The sequence below is a fragment of the Nycticebus coucang genome, chromosome 18, assembly GCF_027406575.1.
Source record: "Nycticebus coucang isolate mNycCou1 chromosome 18, mNycCou1.pri, whole genome shotgun sequence".
Lineage (NCBI taxonomy): Eukaryota > Metazoa > Chordata > Mammalia > Primates > Lorisidae > Nycticebus > Nycticebus coucang.
Window position 1 is genome coordinate 65571040 of NC_069797.1, and position 11623 is coordinate 65582662.

General features: G+C 47.3%; 1 protein-coding gene and 1 pseudogene across 2 annotated transcripts in view; one reads left to right on the forward strand and one right to left on the reverse strand.

Moving 5' to 3' along the window:
- The window catches only part of PITPNC1 (phosphatidylinositol transfer protein cytoplasmic 1), a 278262-nt gene extending 269197 nt beyond the window's left edge, over positions 1-9065 (reverse strand). Inside the window, exon 1 of one of the 2 annotated variants that reach the window (XM_053570825.1) lies at positions 8926-9065. Coding sequence is in view for 1 of the 2 variants with exons in the window: in XM_053570827.1 (XP_053426802.1) it covers positions 8926-8973 (48 nt within the window). In the remaining variant the exon portion in view is untranslated. The remainder of the gene's footprint in view (positions 1-8925) is intronic. The other variant, XM_053570827.1, reaches the window with a different exon arrangement.
- Positions 5586-7181, forward strand: LOC128571174 (NADH dehydrogenase [ubiquinone] 1 alpha subcomplex subunit 12-like; annotated as a pseudogene).
- Positions 9066-11623: the final 2558 nt, after the last annotated feature.

Genomic DNA, 11623 nt, shown 5'->3' on the forward strand with positions numbered 1-11623 from the left:
TTGTGCAGATTTTGCAAATTGGAGGTTGTACAGCACAAAAAGTAAACAAAAAAAGCTCCTTTTTTTCAAAGAACTACATTTTCCAGATGCAACTGGATTTTTAGTTTTTATATTTATAATATCCTTTAGCCTCATCAGCCTTATAACCTACAAAAAAATAAAAATAAAACTTCCCTTGGGAATACCACAAAATTCCTGATTTCGAACGTGATTCAGAGGTCAGAGGAGGTGGGCTGTCAGCAGCCTGCAATCTGAAATTCTCCTTTACTCTCTCAAGGGCCAAACTTGCTAAAAACACATAAAAGCTTCCTAACTTCTCACTACAAACTAGCTGATTTCTACAACTTTTTCTTTTCTCTCTCTCTCTGAAAAGGGGCAGAAGTTTTCAAAACAAAGTTCTCAGAGCTGCCTCCAAGCGTACAGAACTTCATGCAACAGAAAACAGGCCAAAGCCCACACACCAGCCAGGGTGCTACAACCTCACTCAGGCAGCTCAAGCAACCAACCTAGACGTACTTTTCAAGTAATTACTGCCTGTCACTCTGCACACACTTCTATATTCTTTCCAAAACTCGAAAAATTATGATTTCCCTCTACCCCAACCACATATACACATTTCCCTAATAGACACTCTGGGGTGAAGATAATGTTGAAAGTATTGTTTTGGGTTTTTTTTACAAACTGCCTACAATGAACTGTATTCACCATTCACCTGAAATGATAACTTTTGTGAAATGAAGACTCCTTGCTTTTCTTTTTCTCTCTTTTTTTTTTTTTTTGAGATATAGTCTCACTATGTCGCCCTCAGTAGAGTGCAGTAGTGTCACAGCTCACAGCAACCTCAAACTGTCGGGTTTAAGCGATTCTCTTGCCTCCGCCTCCCAAGTAGCTGGGACTACAGGCGCCACAACGCCCAGCTATTTTCTGTTGCCGTTGTCATTGTTCGAACCCAGGCTGGGTTTGAACCTGCCAGCCTCGGTGCATGTGGTCAGCACCATAACCACTGCACTACAGGCCCTGAGCCATTTCCCTTGCTTTTTGGGGGACATCAGTCACATTCACAAAATCAAACTTAAGGCTTCTAAGCTTTGTTCTTTAATCTGCCTTAATTGAGAGTTGATCTAAATTGACTTTTAAGAGCCTTAGGAACTTGTTTGACTTCTTTGTAATGAAAAACAAAAGTTAATTACTACCTGCTTTTAACTAAGGTTTTGTTGACAATAGTTTGCTTTTTTTTTTCAAGGCCTACAATCTTTCCTGTGACAGGCATTCACATTGAAGTCAGGAGAAAATACAGCCTCCTTCAGGCACAAAGTCAATTTCACCAGCCAGCCAGGAGGACAGTATCTGCTCCTTGTCTGTTCCATTAGTGGTGAAAGGTTTGCACTTATCCATTAACCAGCCTTCCTCTTCCCTTGTTCTCCTTATGATAAAGAATGAATCTTTGTAAGATAGCAAGGCAAACCTCCATTGTCCCCTGGCTGTGGAAAAAGCAAAGAAAACTATTATCCAGAAATCAAAGCTCAAGACACTGGCCTTGGTCCTTATCAACTAATAGAAAAAAAAAAAAAAGGCGGGGGTGGGGGAGTGGTTGGTGCCAGTAGCTCAACGGTTAGGGTGCCGGCCACATGCACCCAGGCAAGTGGGTTCAAACCTGGCCCGGGCCTGCTAAACAACAATGATGACTGCAACAACAAAAAAAATAGCCAGATGTTGTGGCGGGCACCTGTAGTCCCAGCTACTTGGGAGGCTGAGGCAAGAGAATCGCTTAAGCCCAAGAGTTTTAGGTTGCTGTGAGCTATAACACCACTCTTCAGCACTCTACCAAGGGCAACATAGTAAGACTCTGTCTCAAAAAAAAAAAAAAGAAAGAAAGAAAAGAAAGAAAGTCAAAATAGTGCTCATTCTTTAAAAAAAAAAGTTTCCAAATTATGATCATGAAAAACCTTGGGGAAGCTCTATGAGATTAATCAAAGCAGCTTTTATCCTTTATATTCAGGACAAGAAATAAAGTCACTGCCAATATCAAACTTAAAATCTCTTTTTTTCAAGAATTTCTGCCCTAGGCTGGGTGCAGTGGCTCACACCTGTAATCCTAGCAATCTGGGAGACCAAAATAGGCAGATTGCTAGAGCTCAAGAGTTCCAAGACAAGCCTGGGCAAGGGTGAAATCCCACAAACACTCACCCATCTCTACTAAAAATAAAAAAACTAGCCCATGTTGTGGCCCACACCTGTAGTCCCAGCTACTCGAGAGGCTGAGGCAAGAGGATCTCTTGAGTCTAAGAGTCTGGGGTTACTATGAGCTATGATGACACCACTGCACTCTACCCAGGGCAAGAGAGTGAGACTCTGTGATAAGAAAAGAAAATTTCTGCCCTGATATGTTAGCAGATGCATTTCATCCGAGGAGCACTGTTAGGTCTTTTGGCATCTCCATTCATGTCATTCCTGAGGTAACACCACCCCAATCCCAAATCTGTTCTCAGAAACGTGTGCAAGAAAACTCTCCAGGGACTCAGGGAGCCTGGATAAAGTGCACCGGCTTCTGGCCCAAGCAAAGAACAAAATAAGATTCTCTATGTAAAGTTGTTTTTCTTTTCTTTTTTGTTTTTCTTTCTCTTTCCACTTTTCTCGGAGGAAAGGGGAGTGTTTCTATTTTTCTTCATTATGCACCAAATCCCCAAAGACCACAAATCAACCCCTAAAAGTACACACATTAATGTTAATGCAGTCAGAATCCGATCTGCTAAATAGTAAAGAAAGCAATGAAAACCAAAGACTGCCTGTCGTTAGCTAATATTAGGATGTGCTTAGCTCTTGAGAGACCCTGATTGGACTAACAAGCACCTCTGGGGGAGGTGGATGGGTGATGTAATGAGCCTTGAGGATGGGGAACGACATGCTGGGACCAGTGGTGACACCGCCAAGGAGTGGCTTGGGGGTGGGGGAGGGTCTTGAACGCTACCATCACCTCTCATCAAACCACACATTCAAAAGCCATTGCAACAAACATATTAATACCACCTAAGGATAACCAGTGAGCTTGTTATATTATACAACAGAAGCTTCCAATAGTCTCATGGCCACCCTTCAGGGACTACCCTATGTGCTCCCTGAGTCCCCAACCTGCCTTCAACTTGAGACTGCCCAGCATATCTGTTTTACCCATGGGGCTTGGGGTAATTCCACCCCCCCCAAGGAATCCCAGAGGAAGGAGAATTGCAGAGAGTAAAAGAGCTTCTATTTATTTATTTATTTTTTTCCAAGACAGAATCTCACTATGTCACCCTAGGTAAACTGCCAGCGTCACAGCTCAGAGCAACCTCAAACTCTTGGGCTTAAGCGATTCTCTTGCCTCAGCCTCCCAAGTAGCTGGGACTACAAGTGCCTGCCACAATGCCTGGCTATTTTTTTTGGTTGTAGTTGGCCCAGGTTGGATTCGAACCCGCCAGCTCCGGGGTATGTGGCTGGCTCCCTAGCCACTGAGCTACAGGCACCGAGCCAGTATTTGATCCAGAAATCAGTTCTGGGTTTGAGCCTAGATGCCATCGGTGGCAACTAACTGAACCTTTCACAGGTCTGGTCTCTTCCATAAAATGAAACGGCTCAATCATAAATCATCTGGAATAGCCCTCACAAGTCTCAGATTCTGGTTTCTACATCACCAAAGGTTTCAAATGAAGACAATGACAACTTTCTCTTTATACCAAAGATCAGTCCCTGGGGACTCTTCTTGTTCATAACTTTCCAACAGGCTTATATTTAGCTCAGAGATTACTGCATTTAACACAAATGGGGAGACTATTCCAATGAAGTTTTTCAAATTAAAATTAATCCATGGAATGTTTCTTCTTATAGTTCTCTACTCTGAAACTAATGTCTAAAAAAACACATACCAAAAAAAAAACCATCAACACTCTCATCTAGACTTTTTAGTTCAGTTTTTTTTTCCCTCTTATCTCCCAGAGATGTTCTTTTTTCCTAGAACTAGGGAACATTTTATGTGTTAAAATAAAGCTAAAGAAATAGTAGAAGCCAGCACTATCTATAATAATTCCAAAGGCCTCTGGTTTTTTCACTTAGTTGACAGTGCTGAATTCATCTGTGTTCAAGAAATGTTTTATCCTTTTGCTGGATTAAATACTAATGACAGGCAAAAAGCAGAGTAAGGAAAAACGAACAACGGATTTTGGAGGCTTTCCTTTTTGCTTGCCTATTAGCGAGTTGTGTGACCTGGAGCCCATGACTTAACATTTTTGAATTTCAGTTTACCTTTCTGCAAAATGTGGATAATAACACATTGGTGCTCCCAGTAACCCCCTACACACACACATACACACACACATCAGGGGATTAAGCGGGGAAATAGAAGAATAAGGCCAGGGACAAAGGACAGACACACATTATTGATCCTCTCACTGACTCTCCAAAATATAAGCATTTGCTTCATTTCCAAAAGTATGGACACCACCACTAATTAGCTATGGCAGCTAAACAGAGACAAGTTCCAGAAGTTTCATGTAGGTTGAATCAAGTCCCAAGCCAATCAAGAGTAGAAGCAAAAGTTAAAACTTCCAAAATCCACCCAAGTTGATGGTAGATATCTTCTTTGAAGAAACTTAAGTTGCTTCCCAGTTTTCAGTGTTAAAGTCGGTGGAATGTGCAAAGGAGGACTGTGGAGGCTATCAGATATACTACCAGCTCAGACTCCAGGGGTCTAACATCTGGCAAGGGATACCTAATTTCCTTATCCATGCTCAGATTTAGTTCATTTGAATCCTTCCAGTTGGAAACTCTGTTGATCTAAATTGCCCCCCGTTTATCTGGCAAAACAGAAAATGACTTCAGAATATGACTTTACCGAAAGTGAATCATGCTGATTTTAGTCCAAATGAATTATACATTAAATAATTGTATAATTATACATTATGCTATAGGCAGAGTCTGATTTTGTTGGCCAATTAAGAAAGGAAGGGCCTCCACTTATACCACTCAAATGTAATTACTTCACTGTGTACTTGTGGGTATTTTAGTACCAAAAGAAAAAAAATCCTGAAAAGGGAACTGATCAAGATAAAGAGATTTTGTAGGTAGTAGAGAAGATTTAAAACAGGTTCTTTTCTTGACTGTCACCCCCATTTTATATAAGTGTGTATATATTTACACATTCATATGTACAGCATGGCCATAAAGCCACTCAAGAGTAGAAGCAAAAATTATAACTTCCAAAGTCCACCTGAGATGATAGTAAATGTCTTCTTTGAAGAAACTGAAGTTGCTTAAGGCTGGATTTAAAATGCACTTTTTTTTTTTTTTTCTTGAGACAGAACGTCAAGTTATCACCCTGGGTAGAGTGTTGTGGCGTCACAGCTCACAGCAACCTCAAACTCCTGGGCTTAAGTGATTCTCTTGCCTTAGCCTCCTGAGTAGCTGGGACTACAGGCACCTGCCACAATGCCTGGCTATTTTTTTTTTTTTTTTTTTAGTTGTAGTTGTCATTGTTTGGTAGACCCAGGCCAGATTCAAACCCGCCAGCTCTGGTGTATGTGGCTGGCGCCTTGGCCACTTGAGCTATAGGCACCACCCCTAAAATGCACTTTTAAATGAACTTTATAGCCATCCTATATATACACATAGATTGATATACACACACACATATATTTCATGCAGTCCCATCATTGGTCCTAGATTCCAAACTCCTACCAAGAAATAAGGTCATAAAGCACTGGGCACAGTGGCTCACACCTGTAATCCTAGCACTCTGGGAGGCTGAGGTAGGTAGATTGCCTGAGTTCACAGGTTCGAGACCAGCCTGAGCCAGATCAAGACCCCCACCTCTAAAAATAGCCGGTTGTGGGCACCTGTAGTCCCATCTACTCAGGAGGCTGAGGCAAGAGAATCTCTTGAGCCCAAGAGTTTGAGGTTGCAGTGAGCTATGATGCCATGGCACTCTACCAAGAGCAACAAAGTGAGACCCTGTCTCCAAAAAAAAAAGAAGGTCATTAGGAGATGATTAGGAGATGGATTAGAGGTATGGACACTTCCCAGATAACCAGCCCTGCTCAGCTGCCCTCTAAGTAGGAAGATCCCAACCAACCTTTGCTGGAAAGACTCCTGTTAACCAGCAGGACAAGATGGAGTTAGTGCAGGTCCTGAAGTGCCAATTGCAACAGATCAGCAGTCACTGCGGCCACGGCAGCTATCTACAAATGTTTTTCAGGGTATATGATGTGAGGGTTGGTACATCAGTGGGGGAAGACAAATATGGAAACAAATACTATGAAGACAACAAGCAGTTTTTTGGCCATCACCGCTGGGCTATATTTACTACTGAATGAACAGCTGGAACACATTCTGGGACTGGATGGAAGCATGGTGCCTCCTGCACAGCATTGGCGGCTTCACTGTCTGACTGATGATCCTCCAACAGAACCACAGATTGCTCATACATTCATCTGGACAAATTGTAAATTCAACGTGAGTGGCACCCCAGAACAACATGTACCTCATTCCACCACTAGAAAGAAGATTCAGGAGTAGGTCCTGCCTTCAAAACCTTGTAAGTAAGGACAGGGAAAAATAGATTAAACATGCAAAATGCAGGGCTTTTCATGAAACTGCACTTTTACTGCTGACCATTAACTTAATAAAAATTGTTAGACTTGGCAGTGCCTTTAGCTCAGTAGGTAGGGCGCCGGCCACATACACCGGGGCTGGCAGATTTGAACCAGGCCCGGGCCAGCTAAAACAATGACAACTGCAACAACAACAACAACAACAAAAAAAAAAAATAGCTGAGCACTGTGGTGGGCGCCTGTAGTCCCAGCTACTAGGGAGGCTGAGGCAAGAGAATTGCTTAAGCCCAAGAGTTTGAGGTTGCTGTGAGCTGTGACGCCACGGCACTCTACCCAGGGCAACAGCTTAAGACTCTGTCTCAAAAAAAAAAAAAAATTGTTAGCCAAAAAATACTCCTGTTAACCAGTTCCCTTCATTTGCCTTCACAAAACTCTGCGCTGCTTCTGTACTTACAAGGTCAGACAGACCCCAAAACTCACCCTACCCACCTGGTATCCACCCTTCCAGACCCTGCTCAAAAGCTACCTCCTCGAATGCCAGCAAATTCCAAAGCTCAGAATGTTCATAGCTGCTCAGTTCACAATCACAAAGATATAGAAACAACCCAGGTGCCCCTCTACAGGAGTGGATTAATAAACAGTAGTGTATGTATATATATATATATATATAATGGAATACTATTCATCCCTTAAAAAAGACGGAAATTTTGCATCCTTTGTAACAAACTGGATGTATCTGGAGAACATTCTCCTAAGTATCACAAGATTGGAAAAACAAGTATCACATGTACTCAGTGCCAATTTGAAACTAGGAGATCAACAATCACAGACCCACATGAGAGGAAATCTCAACTAAACTCAAGAAAGGAGGATTGGAGGGAGTTCGTTGGGTAGTTTCCCAGCCAGTGGGTACAGTGCATGGATATATGGCGCCCTTCCTGGGTGTGGGACACAGCTGCACCACTGATTTTTACCTGTCATGTGTAAATTATATAAGGTAATGGTATGTACCCTCATATTAATCTGAAATAAAAAAGGGGGGAGGGGGGAAACCCTCCAAACTCAGTCGGTTATTAGGGGTGGGAGGAGCTGAACTCTCCCTCCTTGCCTCCCAGGGTCGCTGAGATACATTTTGTAAACCTGGAGCTCCTTTGATCTCATATTGTACCCGGGTCTTGCCTTAACACCTGCTGGAGGTGAGAAATGAAAACAGCCCCTGTGAACACTGCCACCTTCTTAATTACACATCTTTTTCTCTCTCAAAGCACATGGGTCCCTTTCACAAAGTAGTGGCTCACTAACTTCTCTGACAAATTAAAAGCACCGCACTTAAATATAAAGACGGTTTGGGTAGATGATTCCGTTTAGGTTGCCACACTAAACCATGCCAGTGAGTTTCAATCTGCTCCCTCGCTGTCCCTGGACAGACGCGAAGCAGTTGTGAAATAGAAAAGGTGGGGAGGAAGAAAGGGAAGCCAGGGCCAGAATGACCCCCACTGAGTCACCGTTTCCTGGATGATGGAACTCACCGCTTCGGGGGATCTGGAGAACAGAACCCAGCGGCGCGCGGAGGACGAGCCCCAGCCCCGCGCCCCGCACCCCGCGCCCGGCGCCCGCAGCTGCAGCCGGGTAGCAGGGGCCGTCCGCGCACCCACGTGCTGGAGCGCCCCCCTGTGGCCGCGCCGTAGCCCCCGCCGCTCCCACTCGCCCGCGGACCACGCTCCCCGCGGCGGAAGAAACCCGAGACGCAGAAAGTTTTCCAGCCAGGCGTTTGCGAAAGGACCGAGCTGGGTCCGGGAGCCTCCAAGGGCAAGCGTACGGGGAGCTGCGCCCAAGATCACAACGACCGAGAGAAGTCGGGGCCCACACGGACCGCCGCCCTTTCAGGGTCCGGACCTCCAGCTCCCGAGGGCGCGGGGCTTCTCCCCGCCCCCCGACTGCCCAGTGGAGAGAAGGGAGGCTGGGTCCACTGCCAGGACCAGATGTCCCCTACACCGCAGCTATAGGGCGCGTCTGGGACTCTTGGGTTGGCTTATTCATTTTCTTAATTGGAAGGAGGGGGCGCACCAACTCCCTTTGGCTCATTGTGAGCCTCGGCAGTCAGGATTCCGGGCGCCCCAAAGAGCCCACCTGGAGCCCATCGCCCCACCCCACGCCGCCCTCCCCCACTGGGGGTGACAAGTGGAAACAGCGAATCCTCTTCCTCCTCCCCCTCCAGCCGTCTGGTTTGGGAAGCAAGGTCCACCTGGGTTTGTTTCCCCGCCGGCCGGGAGGCGGCGGTGGGGAACCCAGCGCCCCGGGGCGGGGGCCCGGGAGCGGGCGAGGCCGGGCCGGGCGCGGCGCTTACCTCGTCCACGGTGAGCGGCATGCAGATCCGGTACTCCTTCAGCAGCATCCTGCCGGCCGCGGACCCCCGGGACAGGACGCAGGGGGTGCCCCCGGACCAGCGAGCCTGCCGCCCTGGCGCGGGGCAGGGCTCCCGGAGCAGCCCCGGCGGTGCGCTCAGCTCCTGGCTTCCTCCTCGCCGCCCCAGAGCATGTCAAGGTTTAAGTCCCGGTGTTTGCAGCTCCCCCCGCCTCCTTGCTCGCCTAGGTCTGTCCTCCTGGAACGCGGTGTTGCAAAGTCAGGGAGGAAAGGCGGGAGGGAGACCCGCTGGAGAAGGCTCTGCTCCGCAGCCCGGGGTGGTGAGAGCGGCCGCGGGATCAGGACATGCCCGGCAGCGGGCGAGGGAGGAAAAGAAGAGGTTTCGAAAAATCACAACGAATGCACAAAAGTCACCCGATCGATCCGCCTCCGAAAAGCAGATCTGAACCTGGCGCCACCTCCTCCGGCCGATCTGCCCAGTGCGAATGTCACCAGCAACACCGTGCAGCCGGAGCCGGAGATGCCGACTTTCCAGACAAAGGCTCGATCGGCTCCGCTGCCCGGGCGGTAAACAAGATTTCCTGCTCTTTTTAGGGCCGGTCCCCGAGCCGCTCCAGAGCTCTGCAGCGGGAGAAAAGGGAAGCCGCCGCCGCCGCCCTCGGCTGCCGCGCTGGGGCCCCGGGTGCCTCCCACCTCGGCCCGCGGCTGCCCGAGGCGGCCGAAGAGGAAGCTGGCGCCTTCCGCGCGCGTCCCTCCCCCGAGTCCCTCGGCTCCGCGAGCGCCGTGCGTGCCCGCGAGTTTGCAGCCAGCTCGCCGGGGCCGCGGAGTCCGCGCCGAGCTGCAGTGTGCCTGGGGCCGGGGAGGTGGGTGCGGGAGGAGCGAGCGCCAGCGGGGCTGACATCAGCAGCGGCCGCGGCGGGGAGGGTAGCCCCATCCGGCCAATGGGGAAATGGCAAAGAATGTGGACGACTTAAACAAAACAGCATGTCTCTCCCCGGCTGCTGCCAGGCGGCCGGGCTGCCCGAGCCGAGTCCGGCGGCTGCTGCGTGCGCGGGGAAGAGCGGCTTCCCTCGGCCCCTCGGGCCCTCAAATGTGCCCTGGGTGCCGCAGTGCCCCTTCCAGCCACTTCGGGAGGCTTCTGGTCTCTCGGTCTCAGCAAAAAATCTGTACAAATATCCACCACGAACGTTTTCACTTTGGTCCAGTAAGCAAATCCAGTGCTGGATTGCAAACCCTTGCCTGGTTTCCTAACTGGGTTCAGAAAAGAAATCCTGGAAAACTGGGACTGGAAGTGAAGTGCAAACAGGAGGAGGGAGAGAGAGAGAAGGAACCCGACCCAGCCTGTTTGTTACCTCTCCGGCCCAGCTCTCTAGGGGTTTGCAGAGCAAAAAGAGTAGGTTTTGGCACCAGCTCTCCTAAGTTCAAAAAGTCACAGTGAAATGTCAATGAAAATGCCTGGAGTGCTGGTATTTCATCCATATTAAACAGATTCCTCATTTAACCACAAGAAGCACATTCTTCAGCTACTCAGGAAGCAGCACGTAACTGCTGAAGTCTGTTTTTCATTTGTCTGGTATTTTTAAGCTTGTTTTTCTGAAAAGTTGCTGGATGAAAAAGGCATCAGTTGCCTGCAGGAGAATAACCTGTATGCATAATCTTTTCTCTGAAAAACATTCATGATCTAAAGTTCTTCAGCTACTCATAGAGCTTGGATAGTGATATGCCTGTCTCAATATTAAGATATTTGGGGTTATGATTAATAAGTATTTAGCCAAGATCACAATGATAGGCTTGTAGCAGAAGTCAGGCAGATGACTAGAGAGAATATATAACCGTCTGAAGGAGATGCAAAGCCTGCTTGGTAAATGACGCCCCATATCCAGCTTATATTTTAGTGAAAACTATTTTCTAAATAAATGCTTTCCAGAGTTGGCTCAGAAATATGCACAGCAACTAATTAAAGCTAAACCAAATTCCTCGAGGTGGAAAATCTAAATGAGACACTGTAGTGTTGAATAATAACACATTGAAAGTCTGTGATACAGCAAGAAACTCAAGCTGTTTTTCTTTTCTTTCTTTCTTTCTTTTTTTCTACTTCCTACTTGAAAACAAGCGTAGTGGCTTCATTCTGGGCACCTAATAGTCTTCCCAGAAGCAGCTAGGGAACGTATTGGCTAGCCACACACACATACACATGGGACATCAGGGCATGTGGACTGTCTATTCCTGGCTTCCTAGACATTGGTTCTGGAAGGAAGTATTCCGCAACGGGTGTCATGGTGGAGGAACTACTCTCAAATTTCTCAAACCGCAAATTGTCCTGTGCATGCTCCTTTCTCCAAACCTCACGTTATCAGGTGACTTCTCTGTTGGATTCTTTTTCTTTTCATTCATCAATCTGCATGCCTGGTCACATTGATCTTGTGTAAGCACAGCTCTAACCCTGCCACCTTCAAAGTCTCTTCATGATTCTCTGTTGCCTGAGAGAGTCAAGAGTCCTTGGGCAGGAGCCTCTGAAGCTCTGAATCTACCTTTCTCACATTAGCTCCCTGTCCTTCCCATCCTTCCTCTAGCCAAGGAAGACAAATCCGCTGGCTGGAGAAGGCCTCCACTTTTCTACCTTGACCCTTCTGCATGTTGCCATTGGCTTCCCAGAGAATTCCTCTCCCCAGTTCGTCCTC